At 48.4% G+C, this 21,405-nt stretch overlaps 3 protein-coding genes across 4 annotated transcripts; 1 reads left to right on the top strand and 2 right to left on the bottom strand.

Annotated features, from left to right (window-relative positions):
* Positions 1-263: 263 nt before the first annotated feature.
* LOC136460254 (F-box protein At5g41720-like) lies at positions 264-1,889 on the bottom strand. The gene is made up of 2 exons (XM_066460030.1): positions 1,885-1,889; positions 264-1,256 (listed from the first exon to the last, which is right to left on the bottom strand). Exons 1-2 carry the CDS (start codon positions 1,887-1,889, stop codon positions 524-526), a joined length of 738 nt encoding a protein of 245 aa, XP_066316127.1. The 3' UTR covers positions 264-523.
* A 1,201-nt stretch (positions 1,890-3,090) lies between these two features.
* Positions 3,091-4,753, top strand: LOC136457716 (putative transcription factor bHLH107). Of its 2 annotated transcripts, none has more exons than XM_066457732.1 (3): positions 3,091-3,327; positions 3,497-3,819; positions 4,180-4,753. In XM_066457732.1, the coding sequence occupies exons 2-3, from the start codon at positions 3,541-3,543 to the stop codon at positions 4,666-4,668; spliced, it is 768 nt and encodes a 255-aa protein (XP_066313829.1). In that variant the 5' UTR covers positions 3,091-3,327; positions 3,497-3,540; the 3' UTR covers positions 4,669-4,753. The 2 variants fall into 2 exon arrangements, with proteins under 2 accessions (XP_066313829.1, XP_066313828.1); XM_066457731.1 differs by having other exon boundaries at positions 3,093-3,327; positions 3,444-3,819.
* A 1,153-nt stretch (positions 4,754-5,906) lies between these two features.
* On the bottom strand, positions 5,907-9,557 carry LOC136457715 (pyruvate decarboxylase 1-like). The gene is made up of 6 exons (XM_066457730.1): positions 8,948-9,557; positions 7,776-7,939; positions 7,054-7,704; positions 6,666-6,783; positions 6,384-6,572; positions 5,907-6,297 (listed from the first exon to the last, which is right to left on the bottom strand). Exons 1-6 carry the CDS (start codon positions 9,437-9,439, stop codon positions 6,127-6,129), a joined length of 1,785 nt encoding a protein of 594 aa, XP_066313827.1. The 5' UTR covers positions 9,440-9,557; the 3' UTR covers positions 5,907-6,126.
* Between the last annotated feature and the right edge of the window lie 11,848 nt (positions 9,558-21,405).

The raw sequence follows: 21,405 nt of genomic DNA, 5'->3' as shown, positions 1-21,405 counted from the left end.
AATCTCCTCCTAGTGTGCCAAGTTTGTGGCGTTTCATTGTAACAAGCACTATTTCTCGATCTTAAATACAAAGTTGCGCAAACATTTTGTGTATTCGAGAAAAAATTCTGAACACCATAATTGCAGTATCAGATTTTTTTTTCTAAAACATTGTATGAAATAAAAAAAAGAACACCTTCCGCTCCAAATAGAGCCAAAGTAGCATGATGCGCAATTTTACATGTAATGGTTCTATATATAAAGGGACAATTGTCTGACGGACATCCAAAGTGATGTCATTTGCTGGTGGATACCCTGTTTTGAGCAGTTTGCCAGAAGACACTTTGGTTCGGTAAAATTAAGTCACAGGACACCGCGGACCGGTGGCAGCCGGTTGAGGAGAGAAAAAATTTTGTTTTGGACATCCCATGAGCCACAGTTGAATTCACCCCTCTCCCTCTCACTGACGCGCGAGCCCCACCTGTGTCGTCGTCTTCTTCCTTCTCTCTCCCTTTCTCTTTTTTTATCATGCCGTCGCGGGCGGCTACCCCTCGTCCACAGCGGCGTCCGTGAGCACCAGCAGGCACAGCCTCCCCTCCACGGCGGCGATCCGCTTGCGCGCCCACGGGTCGTCCACCTCCCTCAGCGGCGCGATGAGCCGCCACGCCTCGGCCCTGACGTCGAACGCGAACACGTCCTGCGCGCCCGTGAGGCGGTCGGGCCAGGGGAGCCAGTGCATGGCGCCGTGCGCGCGCACGGTGGGCGACGCGGGCCGGAAGAGCGAGTCCGGGCACAGCGGCACGTCCGGGGCGCGGCGCCACGCGAACCGCCGCGAGTCGAACACCTCACAGCGCAGCCGGTCCTGCAGCGCCAGGACAGAGAACCGGACGACCTTGAACTCTGCCGCGGTGCTAGAGGCGGAAGGCCGGGCCACCATGGCGACTGCCGCCGTACGGAACCTTACCCGCAGGCTCGGCAGCGCCCGCCACTGCCGCGAGGCCGGTTTGCACACGTAGTAGCAGGGTGGTTGTGCCGTGTCGGCCTCAACGCAGCACGCGAGGCCGCGGTGCGCGGACACGGCCTCCACGCGGACGTGCGCGGGCGGCAGGAAGTCGAGCGAGATCGCCTTCGGCGCCGCCCCCGGAGAGCCGTGCATGGAGACGAAGTCGGCGTGGTAGCGGTTGCGGGCCATGCTCTGGACGAGGTAGCCCGACACGGCGGCGGCGCGGCGGCAGTGCAGCGGCGCGAACGCCGACTTGTACGTATATATAGGAAATCTGCTTAGGAAGATAGAAAGGACGGGACGATGTGGATCGCAGCAACAAGTCGTCGACGCACGTTTATACTGCAATGTTGACATCCTTTGTTTGTTCCCGTAGCAGCCAAGCATATATATAGTAGACGACCAGCTCGTCCGTGCGCCTGTGTAGCCGGGGCTGGTCGACGGCGGTGGCTGCTGCTCAGCAATGGAAGAAGAGAATAGGATAAGAGGAGGAAGAAGATGACACGTGGGGCCCACGCGTCAGTGAGAGAGAGAGGCGGACACAACTGCAGAAAACGAGCTAGGCAAATCGGCCAGTCAGTCTGAAAGGATACAGAGGCCTCTCCTCTCCTGGGATGTTGCTTGTTAAGGAGCGTGGAAACGAGGAAGTGTGCCTGCCTGCAGCTAAATGCCAAGACTGAAACTGTCCGAGCGTACAGTTCATGAGCAGTCATTTAATCGCGTCGCTCTCACTCGTGGGACAGAGCATGGAACGCTAGTCAATGGATTGCCAAGACTTTCTTCCATCAGTCTGTTCGCTTTGGTTTTAGTCGGGACTTATCAGTCAACTAACAATATTTTTCTATCCCAACATATTAGCACCAGCCAGGTTTATCAGTCCAAAAACCAACCAGCGAACATACCGCATGGTCGCCCAATTCCAGAAGAGGAATCTCGTGATCTGTCTTCCATACTTTCAGAAGTTCTTGGCCCAGGCGCTCGCCGGGGATGCTTGGGTGCGCCATGTGCAGGGGCCGGTGACTGCACAACAGATGCTCGAGTTTGGCTACTTGTTCGATCTTCTGGAGTCCGTTCATTTGTCTGATGAGCCTGATACTTTCCGTTGGCTTCTGTCGGCGGATGGAGAGTACTCAGCGGCTTCGGCCTACGGGGCGATGTTCTTTGGTTCATCACCCGTGTTTGGGGCTAAGCAGGTGTGGAAGACCGCGGCACCACCGCGTGTACGCTTCTTTTTCTGGCTCGTCCTTCATGATCGCTGTTGGACAGCGGAACGAAGATTCAGACACGGTTTGCAGCCGTCCAGTACCTGCATCATGTGTGACCAGACGGCGGAGACAATTGATCACATCTTACTGGGATGTTCACTAACTAGGGAGGTGTGGGTTTTGGTGCTGTCCAGGCTAAATCTTCACTCTACCATTGTTGTTAGAGATGAAAATGTGTTTCAGTGGTGGCTTACGGCTAGGAAGCAGCTTCCAAAATTGTTGCGAAGAGGTTTTGACTCTCTATTCTTCCTGGTGGGATGGCTTATATGGAAGGAGAGGAACGCCAGAACTTTCAACGGCGTGGGGCGCCCGGCGGCGGAATTGGCTGCGCTTATTCAGGATGAGGCTTCGTCGTGGTGCCAGGCGGGCTTCACACATTTGCGGCTGCTGCTGTCCGTTTTGGGGGTTTGATCCAGCCTGCTGCCCGCGCTAGTCGCAACATGTAATTTGGTGTAATCCCCCGTGTGCTCTGGTGTGGGGTGGGGTGTGTGTTTTTGGTAACCAGAGTGTTACCATGCTTGTTGTTTGTTCTAAAAACTTCTGTTCTGCTTAATGAAATACGCGCTTTGGCGTGCTCTAAAAAGAAGAAGTTCTTGGCAGGTTACTACTAATAGACTTGTCATCTGCTTCTTTCCAACTTCCAAGCATACATATTTCAGATTTTCACTCCACCTAACAGCAGTGAAAAGAATCTTTACTTGAGTTACCAAACATAGGACTACAGTCTGGAGTCATGTGCATCCTTGTCACCAGAACTGAAACTTGTTAGGCGGCTCTTGAAAACCCTCCATTTGGCAGGCTTTTTCTTCATATCCTGCTCATGGCACACTCATGCATGCACACATCATCCATCTTCCTAGTGGGAACACATGTGGAGGCAGGAATACGAAGATAGTAGTATATATGTAGAGTGGTTGGCCAGTAAAAAGCAGAATACACTGCACACCGCAGTACACCTATCTATCATCACTCATATCATAAGAAGATGATCGCATCTCGCACACAAGCATATGCATATCACTCATTCCAGAGAATGAGATGACAAGACGTTGTTTCACCACTTATTGTAAGCAACATCAGGTGGCTCTCTCTTCCCCCCCCCCTCTCTCTCTCTCTCTCTGCTTGGTCGTTGCTGCATCTCACTCTCCTGTTATTCTGATCCTTATGCTTGCTGCATCAATTCTTCCAATTTGCAGTCTGTTGATGCGGTGCAAATATTCATTCAACACGTTGGGCCTCTTTAATGCAGTGACAAGGACCTGAAGGTGAGGCACTTTGGTGATGTCTGGTTGAATGGCTGCATGCCAACCTCTGCAAGGGAAGGAGCTGCAGCCATACGATGGCTTTGATCCTTCAGTGTTCGGAGGGCCCGTTCTTCATCCCCGGCAGGCAAGCTCGGCTCCATCGGCCGTGCGGGTAGCGCCGCCGGAGATGTCGTCGTCGTCGGGGTCGGGAAGGAGCGCGACGGAGGCGAGGGGCCTGAAGATCCACAGCGAGGCCGAGCGGCGGCGCCGGGAGAGGATCAATGCTCATCTGGCTACGCTCAGGAGGATGATACCTGATACCAGGCAGGTTTGTGGTGTGATCCTGCCACCTCAATGGTTCAGAATCATTTGGCAAGATTTCTGAAACACTACCTGAGCAATTTCAGAGTTTTTTTTTTCATATTTTACTAGCGTTTCTTCTTCTCGTGTGATCCTTCCATCGCCCATAATCTCAGTGTTAGATACCGCCCCGTCAAACGTCTCTCCTTGGGAATAATTTATGGACAAGTTTGAGGTTTGCAAGAAAGCCATATGAATGGAACCTTTGCGCTCACATTTGTTCATATTTCATCATGCTTTCACTTTGGAGTTTTCTATAGCATGACAAAGTACAATGCTTATGACGTCTAAGCAAAGGCTTTACTTTTACATTCTCCCTGCACTGCAGATGGACAAGGCCACCTTGCTTGCCAGAGTGGTAGAGCAAGTGAAGCTCCTGAAGAGGAAAACAAGCGAGGCCACCACCCAGAGCATGCCCCTGCCCCCGGAGACCGATGAGGTCTCCATCGAGCTCCACACCGGCGACGCCAACGCCGGCGCCGACAGGGTCATCTACATAAGGGCCTCGATCAGTTGCGACGACCGGCCGGACCTCGTCGCCCGGTTCGCCCAGGCGTTCCATGGCCTGAGGCTGAGGACGGTGAGGGCCGACATGACCTCGTTAGGAGGAAGGGCGCGGCACGTGTTCATGCTGTGCAAGGATGAGGGCCGGGGCGCCGCAGGTGTAGGTGCAAATGCAAGCCTCAGGTCTCTGGAGGAGGCTGTCAGGCAGGCGCTAGCCAGGGTTGCTTCCCCAGAAACGGCATACGGGAGTAGTCCCTTTCAGAGCAAGAGGCAGAGGATTCTTGAATCACATTACTCGACTATGTCCATATAGAATGCTATATCTAGTTCCTGAACTGCTAAAGCCTGTAAGAGATGGTAGGAGATTCTTCAGATGAAGAGTGAGTGCTAATTGTGTTTTTTGTGTGCCCGAAATGGATTTCTTTTACTGTGTGTGATTTGATTTTGGACCCTGAACTGTGGCTAGTGCTGAAATAGTCTGCAAAACCACATGGGCATGGCCCGGGGACCAGGGTTTGCATGGGGTGTGCTGTAGACCTGTAGTGTGGGTGAGCATGTGGATGTAGAAATGCTGCCTCCAAAGTCAGATGATTGGCTTGACATTTCAGGGTTTGGGTGAAAGACCGTGACACCTTTTGAGTTTTGATTGGCTCCCCGTCTAGAATATACTCTACCTTTTGCTCTATCTATTGTCTGAGCATTTGGGGTTTCCAGAGCTTTCAGTTTTTTTCTACACTGATGCAATTCCAATAGGGGGTATCCTCCCCTCCTGCTTCCTAAAAAAAAAGATATGAACCACAAATTTGTTCTTCAGAAAAATGGTATAACAAGGAATAATGGAAAAAATGACAAGGTTACTCACTTTGAAGACATGGAACTAGAGGTAATCTACTTCACATAACCAATATTCATCTATGCAAATGGGCTTATCATGCATGAATTTCCTCATAATTTCCTTAAAACAAAATTGCTCATAACTCTTCGACGCCTTTTTTATATAAAACTATGGGCAGCTGCCCATAGGTTGAGAAAAAGTGTTTCCTATTTCATAAAAAAAATTGCTTTCTTTCAAAGACCAGAATTTGCTGTCTTAACGATGTGACTTCACTTTCCGTGAGAAAATTGTTTATATGCCGGGCCCAATCGGAAAGGGTTACTGCCTAACCTAATAGCTGTACCCCTTTTGGCCTTTACAACGAGCAATGCACTTACCTGTTCGCTGGTTGGTTTCTGGGCTGATAAGCCCGGCTGGTACTAGTTCGTTGTGAGAGGAAAACACTGTTGGCTGGCTGATAAGCTCTGGCTGAAAACCAACAAAGAGAGTGCTAGATATACGAAGTACACGAATTGGACTAACTCGAGAAACGGATTTTCTTCGTTTATTGAAACTCCTTTCTTCCATTTACCATTGCAAAGATTTAGATGTTGGTGAGAGAGAGCTCTTATGACCAGACTGGAGAGAATAGGCTGAAACTTACGCACCGAAGTTGAGGACAGGCTTCGGACTGACCGAAGAGATTTTATAAAGTTTCAAGAGAGGCCAGAACGAAGAACAACAAATTTTGATTTCAGATTTATTGGCAGCAATACAACTATACAAGATCAGTTTCTGAAATCGTCTATGTGAAGTAGCCACGAGAACTTGCAACATCAGTGAATTACAGGGATAGTTTATTCAGAAATCGACAGCATGTCCTCCCCGAGACTTCTTGATATGAACATCACCAGAAAGAGGATCGATTTACAGTGGAACTCAGGAGACCTGGTGCACTCACTGAGGATTTGGTGGACGGCTATTTGCCGCAGAAACCCTAGATCCCCACTCGAGAAGCTCTCTGCTGGTGTCATCCTTATGCACGATGACCTCAATGAAGCATAAGCAGTCCTTCTTAGGTCCCAGAGCTGCCTTCAGTGCCTCCTTCAGCTCCTCCTCAGTTCGAACCTGCGAGCGAGAATGCGAAATAATGTCAGTTGTAGCGTGGCATTCGTGACCACAGAATTGCAGTACTACAACATACAGTTACGAACCTTTGCTGTGTAGCACTTGCCCTCGCCATTGTGGAATGCTTCCACCAAACCAGTGTAGTTCCAGTTCTTGATAACGTTATAAGGACCATCGTGAATCTCCACCTCGATTGTGTACCCTCCATTGTTTATCAGAAAGATGATGGTGTTCTGCCCCCATCGGAGCATCGTTGACACTTCTTGTGCCGTCACCTGAATTACAGTCAAATTAAACTCTTGCCACATATTTTCAAGGAACTGAATTGATATAGAAAATGTAAGAACTTCCATCGTTTGGTGTCATACCTGAAAGCTGCCATCTCCAATGCAGGCAATGACACGTTTATCCTTAGCAGCCTGTGCATATCCTACAGTTGCACCCACTGCCCAGCCAATTGATCCATACTGCATCTGGAATTCGTACCTGGTGAAAGCAAATTACTCATGGTTACTAACTCGATGACTGAAAGCATCTCAACATGCTGAACCAAAGTTTGATATCACTACTATATAATATGAAATATTTCTTTATTATGGTAAAGAGGCTGACAACATTCAATATCTAGTAGTGTAAAAGAATCAGAACAACATACCACTTACCGCCCACCAATCAACAGTACAGAAGAAAATGACAGATGAATTTTGTATCGCTACAAAATTTAACAGCCAAATCGTGATTCGAAGAGGAGCTTACCCACAGCCTTCTGGTAGCTTCAGCTTCTGGCAGTTAAACCACGAGTCCCCAGTCTCTGCAATGATTGCCGTGTTGCCAGACAGCATTGCCTGAATATGCTTGAAGAGTATGTTCACTCTCAATGGCTCTCCAGGTTCAGATGAGAGTGGCTCGCCCGGAGGTACATAAATGCGACGAAAGTTCTCATACGCAGCAGTGTTCTTCTTCAGACGGGTTGCAAGGGCATGCAGGAAATCCTTCATCAGAACACACCCAAACGCAGGGCCATGCCCGATCACCACCCTCTCTGGTTGGACAATGATGGCCTTCTCCTTCTTGATGAGCAGTGAGTATCCAACCGAGCTGTAGTCGTTGAATATGGGACCAGCAAATAGATAGGCATCAGCAGACTCTACAATTTCGGCACAGAATGGAGTGCTCACAGCGCCCCAGTACGTGCCAATGAACCTAGAGTGGTGTTCTGGCACTAGCCCCTTTGCGGAAGGCATAACCGCGACGGGATAGCCGCAGGCATCTGCCAGCTCTACAAAGGCTTTGCATGCTTTGGACACCCTCATCTTTGGTCCACCTACAAGCACTGGCTTGACAGCTTTGTTCAAGAAAGCCACAGCGGCTTCCACTGCTACCTCCAGGTTCATCTGGTTCGATAGCCTGCAAAATGAACAGGTTTATCAGCATGAGCAATGCCAAACTGTTCATCACTTTGCCTTGGGGAAATATACCTTGGGGAGAGGAAGAAAGGGACAGGATGACGGCTGAAGGTGGGATGTGGGATCGAAGGGAGGTTGCAGCTGATGCTAATGTAAACAGGCTTGCTCTCCTTTATTGCCGTGGAGATGGCAGTATCGATCTGTTCATGCGCATCTTCCAAGTTGTTCACCACAGCCTGCGATATATGAACAAAGAACATAATACCTTAGCAAAAGGTTCAGAATGAATATTATCTTCCTCTTCTCTCTTACCACAAGAGCATGTCTTATTAGGCTTTCAGGAAACATGGAATATTTACCAAAGGTAGAAAGGGTTTTGGATTTTTGGTTACTATAAATGGATGCATCTGTTGTGGCACTCCAGTGTAAGCATTTGAACTGTCAATTTCACAAGTCTCTTATGCATGATGCATCAATCAAGAGCTAGAAGTCCAGAATTGATGTTTCATCAGTAAATACCATGCACTGTAAAAGTTGTGCTTGCAGTAATTATACATGGCTGCAAATGGTATTCTCTGAAAACAGATATGTCGTGGTCAACAAACCAGGGGGTTTTAAAGAAAAGATATGCATCATATGGTTACCGCACTTTCTTACAGATTGACTATAACATTCTGCTCCTACCTGAAGGGTGACCAGTTTCGTACAGTTACCGCAGCATCAAAAAGATGCAGGAAACCTATACTGAATCATAGTAGTAATTTCCAACAGAATCATGGTAATTTCGGCAGTTAAGAAAAGCAACATTTGGGAGTTGTTTTTAGTCGCTTGGTTGTCTCTTTCGGTGTCTAGTTGTGTGCGCTTCAGCCGTTTTCTTTTTTTGGGAGTTGTCGGTGGTTTACTGTCTAGTTTCGGCTCTTCTTTCGACCTCGGCTGAAGCGCTCTCTTTTCTTCTTTTTTCTCTTCTGGCTAGCGCTTGTATCCGTTTTTTCTACTTTTCTCTAGTTCTAATAAAAATCATGAAAATCATGAAAAATTTGTTGCCATCGTTTCAAAAAAGGAAAAAAGCAGCATTTCATTTTCACCTAGTATTATAACCACACGTGAGACATAGGTTGTAGGGTCCAACAGTGGATACGTAATGCAGTAGTAGGAGTACTCGTCAGCAGACGTCTAGAACTGGGCCCCTCCATTATTACTCGTCACTCAAAAAAAAAAAAGAGAGGAGGAATTACTCCTAGTACCTGATAGCACGTGACGGTCTGGAAGCACCGGAGCTCCTGCGTGAAATCAGGCAAGCCGATGGTATGATGCAGGATCCTGTTACTCCCGTAGTCGTTGCTGTTGGGTCCCCCGACGATGCACACGACGGGGAGGTTCTCGCTGAAGGCGCCCGCGACGCCGTTGATGGCGCTGAGCCCGCCGACGGTGAAGGTGACGGCGCAGGCGCCGACCCCGCCGCCGCGCGCGCGGGCGTACCCGTCGGCCGCGTACGCCGCGTTGAGCTCGTTGCAGCAGCCGACGAGGCGGACCCCCGTGGACTCGGCCTCGGCCTCCAGCTCGTCCAGGAGCGTGAGGTTGAAGTCCCCCGGCACCGTGAACACGTCCCGCGCGCCCACCTCCGCCAGCCGCCGCGCCAGGTGCCGCCCCAGCGTCGCGTCGCGTGGCGCGGACCCGGACGCCGCCGGCGCCGCGGCGTCGGAAGAGGCCGGGACGGAGCCGATCGCCGTGTCCATGGCGGAGAGGGGCCGGCGGCGAGGGAGTGGAAGGTGCGGGCGATCGGGAGACGAAATGTTGGTTGCCTACTTGCCTTCCGTTGGCGTCGCTCTTTTTTGGGACGGAGGGAGTAACATATACTGCCCCCGTATTACTGTTGGGTTCGAGGATAATCGAGAGACAGGTTGCAAGTGCAAAGTGTCAATGCGTCGTGGGGTTACGGCGGCCGGTGTTGGCGCCCGTTGTTTCTGGAATGGGTCAGTCGTCGGGTAATCTTTCTAGAACTAGAACGGCTGGGCTGGCGGAGACAAATCCGTGGAAATGCTTCAACACTTTTGATTTGACAGCGTTGGATTTGGACACAAAATCGTGCACGTCCGAGAAGGGAGAACCGGCTTCTTTTTCTCCAGCATTTCTCTGCTTCTCACGACAGCATATGTGTACTAGGCTAGGCTAGTAGCACACTTGTGCGCGCAACCGCGTCAGTTTTTCCGGTCCCTTCGCTCGTGTCTACCACTCTAGCTAGTTGTTGTTGACAGGGTTACTCTAGTTACGGTAGTCGTCGTTGTTTTCTTTTATGACCTCTTTAGTATCGTTATTCACTTATTTGTCTAATATGGGTCTTCTTTTTATCTCTATACATCTATCAAATATTAAAGTGCGAATAGTTTCTTCCCACTCATTTTTTTTACTTTCTAAATTTGCCTTCTTTTGTCTTATTTTTATCTCTATATATCTATCTAATATTAAAGTGCAAATAGTTTCTTCCCACTCATTTTTTTTACCTTCCAAATTGTCCTCACACCTAGCACCTTTCGTATCTTGTGTATGATCTGGATCATGACTTTTGTATTTATATGACTTGTGCACATACAAGTTAAAATAATTCACGTCCAGCGATGATATGAACTACTATTTTAACCCATATTGTTCCTTGTAATTGCTAGTTAATATAATCGGCACCTCTTATGTTTGAATCGTTTAAAATACCTCTAACTAAATGAGATGGCGACCATAGGCATGCTCACGGTCAAGAGCATTATTAGTAAAACGTACTAGTATGTATTAGGCGTCCGCATTGGTGCTAGCAACGTAGCTAGCTTACATGGAGATGAGAGACAAAAACAAAAACTATTTTATACATTCTTCTTTTTCTATGTACTATTAGACCCACATGTTCATCTCTCATATTCTTGAACCACGTGAAATAGATCAGCTATTTGTTCGTCGCTAGTGACTACTTTTTCCATGCCCATGTCTGTCGGTGTTTCAGATCACCGACTAGTAAATTTATATCCGCGCGTCTGGCTCGGATGATGTGCTCGGAGGACACAATGATTTATACTGGTTCGGGTGGAATATCCCTACGTCCCGTCTGTTGCTGCTCGTGTTACCGACACTAGTTTTAAGTAGGGGTTATAAACGAGCGAGAGAGAGAAGGTCTTAAGTCTCTGGTGAAAAGATCGAACGGAGTTGAGTCTTCTTGAGCTCGTTCAGCCGTGTCTCCCCTGTCTCATGGGGCGTCCTGCTTCCCCTTTTATAGGTGAAGAGGAAGGCGCATGTTACAGAGAGAGAAAAAGAGAGGAAAGGGGAAAGCGAGGGAGAAGAAGGCCTCTAGAGCCGCCGCGTCCTTCTTCTCCTTCATGCGGGTCCCACCGACGCTGTAGATGGTGACGGGGACGGCTCCACGTCGGGCTCCTATTCACCACTGGTGTCATGCCTTAACGTCATCAGCTGGTCGTGGCGTCCCATCACATCCAGGCGGACAGCGTGGTGAGTCGACATGCCTGTCAGCAGTCGTACGGGGATTAGGCAGCACAGCGACCACGCACCCGTCACTGTTGGCGATGTGAACCCCCAGGTGTTGCTTGACGTGGCCATGGGTCACGTCGAGACGTGCCCGCTTCCCTCCCAGTGTCAGAAGTTTGACCCTGGGGTCGTACCCTTAGACTCGTAGTGGTTGGAGGAGGTATGGATCACCGTTAGGCGAGACGGAGCCCGCACCCTTGGGGTCGGGCGAGACGGCTCCCGTACCCTCGGGGTCAAGCGACACGGGGCACGTGCCCGAGGGGTCGGACGAGACGGAAACCGTCCCTTCGGGGTCGGTCGAGACTGAAATACGTCATCGATTATCTAGACGAGTTTGTCATCCACGGCCCTCAAATCCTTTTTCGGATATCCCTAATAATGATATCCGACAATGTCAGAATAGCCAGCCAAATAGCTAGTTGTTGGGGACGCCCTTAGATCATGTTTAGTGCGCAACTTAACTACTGATGGCAAACAACCGAACACAGTAATAGCGGGTATAGCTAGTAGCATTAGGCGCTAGCAGCCGTCTCGATGGCGACATGTTCCATTTTTAAGGCGCGGCTCATCTGCAGGTCCACGTTTGCTGGCATGGTTCTCGCGCGTACAAGGTACCATTAGGCGCTAGCAGCCGTCTCGATGGCGACATTTTCCATTTTTAAGGCGCGGCTCATCTGCAGGTCCACGTTTGCTGGCATGGTTCTCGCGCGTACAAGGCCATCACCCTAGAACTCTAGTAGAAGCTTACACATCACCGTATCGTACGTGTCGTCACTAGCCGGCCTAACTTAGTATCTGTGTCTCTGTATAATCCTTCTCCCATCGTACTCAAGCGAGACAGACAAATCTCATGTACGTGTGAGTCGTAACGGCCCTCGTGGCCTCGCCATGCATCCTTCTGGTTCTGGGAAAAAAAATTGTAAGCGACGTCGTGGGGCACCTTATCATGCGAGTATGTACCATCCTGAGTTGCCTGCAAGTTTTTTTTAACCATCTATAGACTTTTTAACGCACCAGATGCATGCCCATACGTTGCATGAAGTCACGAATTTTGTGTGTGTTCAAACTCAAGGTGAAGCCCGTACATGCTCCAGCTCATCAACGCCGCACTGAACATCGAGCACTTCTCTTCTCCATCGTCGCCAACCACATGCCCACCGTCGTCTACATCGACACCCTCTACGTCAAGCCCTTTACCGTGGACACCCTCGTGATCGCGCTGGGGCAGACCAGTAATGTAACACCCTAGGTGTTTGGCTCCCATAAAATTGCATTTCATTTCATAAATGAAGGACCGGAAACGACGATCAGAGGGGGGGTGTGAATGGGAGCCGTAAAATTTCTCGCGAAACTTTTAGGCCGCTGTCTCAAAATCACCGCCAAACATAAGTGAGTTCCTGAAATAAAAATACCCAAGCCAACTAGTGATGAGAGTATCTAGAAAAAATTCCTCGGAACGGTAGAAAGCCAACGCAGCAGACGGAACTCGATTCGGAGCACAAACGATCAAGCTGCGCGCAAAACAAAAAAATCAGGGCTTGAAAATTTTGACCGGAAAATCCCTTGAAAATTCATTCAACACAGAATAGAGAGAGAAGAGGTAGCACATCGGCCTGGGCCTCTCGGGCCTGCACAGCTAAGTGCTCATGATGGTATGGCTGCCTCTACTCTGCTCAATTCATGCACGAGGGAAGGAATTAAATTCACAAACACTATTGCTTGATTGAGACGTTTTCAAAAACCAACATTAAAAAATCACAAGAGCTGCTCCTGCTATTGGTGGTGTGCAGGCATAGGTGGTTCCTGGATGAGCATCGATTGGTGTTTGAAGCACTGGTGCTGAGCATGGCCAACCAGAGACGAGCGAGCTCCGGAAATCACGAGAGAGCACCAGAAGCTGTGCTGAGCGAGCGCCTAGTCTGCTCAGTGCTGTACTCAGACCTGGGGGCGCACGGCGTACGCAGCTGCAGGCGAGTCTGCACCGGTGGCCTCCGGCCCCTTCATCTGTTCGCCCAAACCTGTGCCCAACGAGCACGACGAGCAGAGAACGACGCCCTTCACGAACGCAAGAACAGGGAAAAGGGGCGACCTCAAAATCAGCAGAATCCAACTCAAATCAAAAGGATTCGCTCCCAAACTTTGCACAGATCAAATTTGACTTGATACAAATCTATTCCCGAAAATTCATCGGCTGGGATTGACTCAAACTCCGGCAAAATCAGATCGTAGCAAGAACGAAAAATGGGGAAAAACTTAAGAACACGATGAACAAAAATCACAGCTTCAAATGAGGAATCCAGAGGACACGAGGAGGATTTGGGCCTCCTTTCCCACTCCAAATCACAGCATAGAACCACAAATTCTCAGATTTTTGACCTCTCTCAAGAAACACTAGAAAACCTAACCCTAGGGAGAAGGGGGGAATGATAGTGGGAGAGAGGTGAGGGAGATGGGGGCTACCTCATCCTATTTAACAGGGCTATTACACATTCCCAGTTTTGCCCCTAGATACAAATGAGTTGAACCGCTAAGCCCAAGGGAGTTGTTGTCCAACCCGGTATAATCTTGATCCGACGGCCACCGCGCCTTCTCACCGGTAGCTTCGCCTCGACGCGAACTCCCCGATGCCGCCACGTGCCGTCCGTCCCTCCTCAGAACCTCCGCCCGGGTTTTGAGGCCCAAACCCGTAAACCGTCCATCCGATGGTTTTGAGACCCAAACCATCAAACCGTCCGCGGGTAGCGTACTCCATACGTGTCCCCCGCCATCCGACGTGTGTCACCGCCGTCCTCGACCGGCCAGCCCGCCAAGTCCTCCTGAGCCTCGCTCGACTCATGCGTCTACCATCTTGACACGGTCAACACCGTCACTCCATGTCTTTTTGCACTTGTCGATGTCCCAAGTGTCAGCCACCGCGGCTAGTCACCCGGCCTCTGGGTCCCTCGGTCCAAGCCTCACGTCCGTCCTTCACCGCTCCCGGTCTGTCAGCACGGCACGTCCTCCTTGACCTTCACCTCACCAGTCGACCACTGCATCCAAGCTCCACACCTGCACAACACAAGCCAAAAGACATGTCGCACACATAGCTTTCGCCATGGTAGGGTTAGTCACCACTTAACCTACTTCGTGGATCATATTAACAATCACTCATCATAAAACGAACACACAAAGGTACTTGTCAACCTTGTGTTCGCAATCTCCCCCTTGATAAGTGCATTGTCAACACCAATACACGAACAACTTGAGCAAAAGAAAAAGAAGAAGAAGAAAAAACAAAGAACTCACCCAAATGACCAAGAACCAAAGAAAGGCCAAGAACCGGGTCATTTGAAAATGAGCAAAACTTGATCCCCAAAGACATGGGCAACGGCTCGACGCAACCAAGTAAAACAAAACTAGCCCTCAAGAAGAGGCAACGGGCTCAACACCACTAGCAAAGCTCGAAAAGCCGAAAAAACTGCTAGACCCTCCAGAAGAGGCAAAGGCTCAACACATCTAGCAAAACACCTCAAATGCAACTCCCCCTGAACATGCAACTCCCCCTGAACAAGTGCAATCTCTCTCAAATGAATGCATATCTTCTCAACTTTAGGTGGAATTGGAAGTTTCTTCCCCTTTTCTAAATATTTCTCCCCTTGTGTCCCCTTGTGACATTGTGAGTGTGGAAACTTCTCCCCCTTGTTGACACATGCACTTATCAAGCTAGAGCCCAAGGATTGCAACTCCCCCTCAAAACAAGCTATGAATGCATAAATGCACGAATGCAGAAGCTTCAAGATTATAGCAAGTAGATTGAAAGGATGCTCTAGTGGATGTTGTCATGTATATATAGCAACACATACAAGTGCTAGCAAATGCTCAAGGTGACCAAATGAGACGAAATATGGCATTTAAGCAAGTTTGATCAAGTTTGAGCAATTTGAAAAGAGGGTTCACCACCAAAGGAGCACAAAGCAAAAATAGACAGGAGATCGACCTTGTGCTACACATGTATGCAAAGTGAACTACCCCAAACAAAGTTCACACATCATGTCATGAGACAAACTTGTGGTTTGATCAAATTTTAGACACCAATTGAAATTTATCGGAGTTATGCAGCTTATTACCAAAGTTTGTCAGACAAGTGCGTGCGTGAGGTTATCTGTGCCATCAAAACCTGACTTAGCGACCATGTCAAGCCTATGCCAAAGGCAATCAGAAGCTTAAGACAATGATCTTGGTATCCATTACAGAGCTCAAGTTCACCAATAAGTGCAATTTGGAGCTGTCTCGATACTCTGACATAGGATAGTACAGACCCATCCCGATCTTTTCAAATCACTTAGTTTGATTTTCAAGTTTTAGCACAAATTCAAGTTTCTCAAGCAAGTGTGTAACTCAAGGTATGAGCCGTAACAACTAAGCATATATATGAAGCAAGAAAAAGATCTCGACACATTCTACACATGCTAGTGCCACAAGTAGTGGTGAACACATTTCATGTTTCAACAAGTTTTAATCAAGTTCACAGTTTGGAAAACAAGATTAGCTCATAACATGTATCAATTGATCAAAAGGAGCCTAAGCCAAAAGCACATCATGTATATCCATAACATCCCCAACAAGAGCATAGTGTCAATCTAGCTACTATAAGGATGAAGCTCAGGATGCAATATGATACATGATGATATGATATGCAAGAATGATATAAAAACAAAAACAAAAAAACAAAGGCTAAACTACAAAGAAAAGCAAAACTAGAATACAACAACCAAAGTCCCCCTCCTCTAAAAAGGGAAACAAACTCCAAGCTCCCCTCGCAAGCGAGCAAACTGGGCTTGGTCAAGTGGTTTGGTGAAGATATCTACGAGCTGGTTTTGGGTATCAATGTGGTGCAGATCGATATCACCTTTCTCATAGTGGTCACGCAAGAAGTGAAAGCGAACTTCTATGTGCTTTGTCTTTGAGTGAAGGACTAGGTTTTTGGCTACACTTATGGCACTGGTGCTGTCACAAAACAAAGGCACTCGCCTAAACTCTAACCCAAAGTCTCTCAGAGTAGCTATCATCCAAAGTAACTAGGAACAACAAGTAGCAGCAGCAACATACTTAGCTTCTGTGGTGGATTGGGCGACGCTAGACTGCTTGCGAGAAGACCAAGACACAAGAGAAGATCCAAGAAACTGACAAGTTCCCGAAGTGGACTTCCTCTCAACATGACAACCAGCATAATCCGCATCAGAATAACCACAAAGAGAAAGAGAGGAGGAGGCTGAAAACTAAAGACCAAACTCGGGTGTGAAACGAAGGTACATGAGGATCCGCTTGATGGCTTGACGATGAGACGTGCGCAGCAAAGACTGAAAGCACGCGCACAAGCAGACTGCGAACTGGATGTCCGGTCTCATCACCGTTAGGTACAGCAGGGACCCGATCATGCTTTGGTATTCCTTCTGGTCCATGGCTTCTCCCTCCTTGTCCTCATCCAGGGTTGTCGTGGTTGACATGGGCGTCGAAAGAGGCTTGGCCTCACCCATATCAAATTTCTTGAGCACGTCCTTGGTGTACTTGCCTTGGTGCACGAACGTCCCCTCACGAGTTTGCTTGATTTGTAGCCCGAGGAAGAAAGTCAATTCGCCCATCATGCTCATCTCAAATTCCCTGCTCATAGTATCTGAAAACTTGGCAACAAGAGCATGAGAAGAGCCACCAAAGATTATATCATCCACGTATATCTGAACCAAAAGGATGTCTGTGCCTTGCTTGAGGAGGAACAAAGTCTTATCTACGGAACCCATCCTAGAACCCTTATCAAGCAAGAAAGCTTTTAAACGTTCATACCAGGCTCTCGGGGCTTGTTTCAAACCATACAAGGCTTTGTGGAGTTTAAAAATATGGTTGGGGTACTTTGGATTTTCAAAGCCAGGGGGTTGCCTCACATAAACCTCTTTCTCTATGTACCCATTCAAGAAGGCACTCTTTACATCCATCTGATACAGCTTGAACCCTTTTGAAGCTACAAATGCTAAAAGAATCATAATGGCTTCTAGATGGGCAACAGGAGCACATGTTTCTTCATAGTCTATTCCCTCTTTTTGGCAAAAACCCTAAGCCACTAATCTCGCCTTGTTTCTCACCACCACCCCATCCTCACTCTGCTTGTTCTTGTAAACCCACTTTGTACCTATGGGGTGGCACTTTGGTGGAGGTGGAACTAAAACCCACACTTGGTTCCGCTCAAAGTTCTCTAACTCCTCGTGCATAGCATTAACCCAATCGACATTAGATAGTGCGTGTCCAATATCTCGAGGCTCAAAAGAAGCTACGAAAGCAGAATGAGCGAAATGGGAAATATGATAAGACTTGGAACGCGTTACCCTTTCGTCGATGTCGTCGATCATGGTCTGAGGAGGATGGCGTCACTGGATATGTCGAGGTGCACCCAAAGACGAAGTCGCCTCCCCCTCATCCACAGCTGGGGCCTCCTCAGTCGATTGAGGAAGCGGCTCGCACGAACCCCATGAAGTAGAGGTGGAGGGCTCGGTGCCGTGAGCCGAAGTGGTCGATGCTACCTCGATTGGGGCAGCCGGTTGAGATGGCTTGGGATTATCCCAATCGACAGTCATCGTCATCCTCAACGAAAATGTTGTCACCCATCTCTTCATCACCTGCACGTTCAAAGATAGAAACAGAAGAGGGCATGGTTTCGTTGAAGGTGACTTCACAAGTCTCCACGACACGATTAGTCTCAAGATTAAGCACATGGTACGCATGTGAATGAGAAGCATAACCGAGAAATATACCGTCCGAAGATCTAGATTCAAACTTGTCAAGATTACCTTGCTTAAGAATGAAGCACCTGCAACCGAAGACTCGAAAATGACTCACCTTGGGTGGACGCCCAAACCGCAACTCGTAGGATGTCTTCTTCAAGAAAGCACGAAGAAAAATGCGGTTTGAAACATGGCAAGCGGTGTTGATGGCTTCGGCCCAGTAACGCCTAGGAGTCCTATGCTCATCGAGCATCGTCCTGGCCATTTCAACCAAAGTCTGATTTTTGCGCTCAACAACACCATTCTGCTAAGGGACATAGGGCAAAGAAAACTAATGTTCAAGACCCAACGAAGCACAAAAGGTGTCAAACTATGAGTTTTTAAACTCAGTGCCATTGTCACTGCGGACAGCTCATATGGCATTCTTTGGTAACTCAGTTTGCAACCTCAAGATCAAGTCACGAGCATGAGAAAACTGCTTCGTCCTTGCCCTCTATGAAAAACACCCAAGAATAGCGAGAAAAATCATCCACGATCACAAGAACGTATCACTTCCCTCTCTCTAACCGAACCTGAGCTAGACCAATAGTGTCCATATGGAGTAGCTCACCGGGTCTCATGGTCATGACCTGAGTCACTGGAGGATGGGAAGCAAGCCACCATCTTCCCATGGCGATAGGGATGGCATACCAGATCCTTCTCAAACTTAAGTTTGGGCAATCCTTGGATCATGTCAAGAGAACTCAACCTCACTAGGAGATCGAAGCTCAAGTGACCAAGTCTCCTATGCCACTTCCACAAATCAGAAGAAGATTCGGCAACCAAATAGCGAGAAGAACTGAAAGATTGAGAGAAATTAGCTCTGAAAACTCGGCTGAAAGGAACGATCTAATAAACTAGATGTCCCTGAGAATCGAGCACATGAGAAAGTCCAGTCTTAAAGCGCACCTCAAACCCATCTTGAAGGAGTTGCGAAATAGAGAGCAAATTGAAATGCAGGCTTGAAACCAAAGCAACGTCCTTCAAGATAAAAGACTTGTTGACCCGAATGGTCCCACGAGATAGAACCTTACCTTTGCTATTGTCCCCAATTGTGATGTACTCCTTGTATTGCATGGGGTCGAGGCTGGAGAACCATTGGGAACTTCCGGTCATGTGGCGCGAACAGCCAGAATCAACAAGCCACGTGTTCTCCAGGCCTCTGCTCTGCATCAATAGAAAGACAGGGGGTGAGCAAATGGCACAACACTGGGGTTAGTGAAATGAGGAGAATACCAGTGTTGAGTCATTTGCCCTGGAAAAGTGTTAGGAAAAACACCATACATGCCATGTCCCATTGGAGAGAAGCGATCACCATGTGGGGGAAAACATGGTCCGCTAGGAGTGTGGGACTAAAAGCCACCGTCGTGAGTTCTAGAGTCATATAGATCATGACTTGGGCCACGCCGGGCACGACCACCTCGTGGTCTCACCACCTGAGGCCTAGCACCTTGAGGCATTGCACCTCTAGGCCTAACACTGTGCCTCTGAATAGGTGGTACATGTATGCCATGGGGTGGGCGGTACATGTTCTGGTTGTTCAACTCACACTCCCGCCGCTCATCTCTCTTCCTCCTAAAGCAAAACTCAATAAGGTGACCATCCCTATGGCAATAGTCACAGTGACACCTCACCTCTCTCTTGGGTGGGTGTTGGCTCACTTTCTTGTGGGTATGTGTCACTCTTGGTAGCTTTTTGACTTTAGGAAGGGGATCCTCAGAGATGTTTGGTAGAGTGTCAAGTGGGTTCCTAAGATAGTTCAGTTTTGGAACCCAAACTTGATGAGGACATCACCACACTGGACACATCGACGCCATGGTCTTTCCCAAGTTGCAATTCGTTTCCAACTCAGCTGCCACGTCGTCCTCGGATTCAGTAGACACGTCATCACTGTTTCGGTCATAACTTCCTCATACGTCATCGAAACGGGCCGTTCTTGGATGCGTTGGAAAGGGGACGATGACGCCATCGTTTTGGATCTGGTCCCAGCTCTAGAAGGTCCGTGGATCATTCTGTGTGACCACGGCAAGATGCTGCATCACCTATTTGGGCCAACTTGGCCATGTATCGTGTCGGGCCTTAAGCCCAAGTTGTGGGCGCCCAACCCCTGGCCGTCCCCAACCCTAGGTCGAGTCTTAGACTATAAACACAGCCGCCGCCGCTGCTACACAATTGGGTTTTGTTTAGAGTTTAGTTTTCCATCGAGAAACTGAATCGTTCATTGTAACTGTGGTGACAAATCCTTTTACAGTGATCTAGGGCCCCCGTTCTTGATCTCCTCTACTGTGTCGATTAGTCCTTTGGAACCGAGTTCTTGAACCCTCTATTGATATTCGCGTCATTCATATTTGCAATTTCAGATTGCGTGTTTTACCTTCTTGCTTGTGCTCTTCGATTCGCTTGCAGGAAAAGCCTTCTTGGCGAGGTCAATCAAGTTGTGCTTGGTTGATAACCAACGGAGCAGTGGTGTAACGGTTGCAGGGTTCGAATCGCGTCTGATTTGAAGCCGGATCGCCAACTGTGGAGATCTCCACAAAATCGAACTTACCGGCTACCTCTCGGAAGATCGGGCCTGTACTCATCAATTGGTATCAGATATTTCAGGTTTACCGCGAGGTATAATCTCGTTTGCCTTAGATTCATATTTGTTCATTACCTAGAGTCCACAAAAAGCCCAAAAATATTTCAATTTCCGCTGTCCTATCGCCCTTTGTGCCTTTGCAATTTCGTTTCAGATTCATGTTATTGAGTTTGTGTCCGTGGTCGAGTCTTGTTGCTGGTTTAGGATTGTGTTCGTGGTCATAGTTCAATCGCCTGTTGCTGTGATTTTGTTTTCCACCGCTATCCCATCCACCGTTCCCAAACAACAAGTCAAAGCCACCACATTACTCGACTTGCCCCGCTAGCCGCCTTGTGTAACTTCTCGCCGCTGCGCAAACCCTAGATAGGTTGCCAGCCGCTCTTATTTTGCCTACATCGCAGCCCTCCTTACATCATCAGGCGAATACCTACTGCTGTGATCGGTGTTAGAGTTTAGGAACGCTTTGCCCTAACTGCCGCCGCCATGTTGTGCCTCCCGGAAAATATACCTTGAGATACCTTCGGTAAAACAGGCATAACTTTTCGCTCATTTATCAGAAAAATCTGAAATTTTTTCAGCAGCTTCTTGACACCGTTTGGACCCGACCCAAACTCGGCTTTGCCCTGTTTGGTTTCATCAGAATTGCCAAAAAAATTCGGGAAAATATAGAAAAAAAATTGTCAAAGTTTTTGCACGCTTTTCAGAGAACGTGCTGAATTTCTATAGACCACATCCCACCTCAGTTGTAGGTGCCAATTTTTGTGGTTGCATCTTTTGTGATCCTTGTTCAGAGAAAAGTATAAAA

Source organism: Miscanthus floridulus, chromosome 6, assembly GCF_019320115.1.
Source record: "Miscanthus floridulus cultivar M001 chromosome 6, ASM1932011v1, whole genome shotgun sequence".
Classification (NCBI taxonomy): Eukaryota; Viridiplantae; Streptophyta; class Magnoliopsida; order Poales; family Poaceae; genus Miscanthus; species Miscanthus floridulus.
Note: the sequence above shows the minus strand (reverse complement) of the source record. Positions and strands in the feature narration are given on the sequence as shown.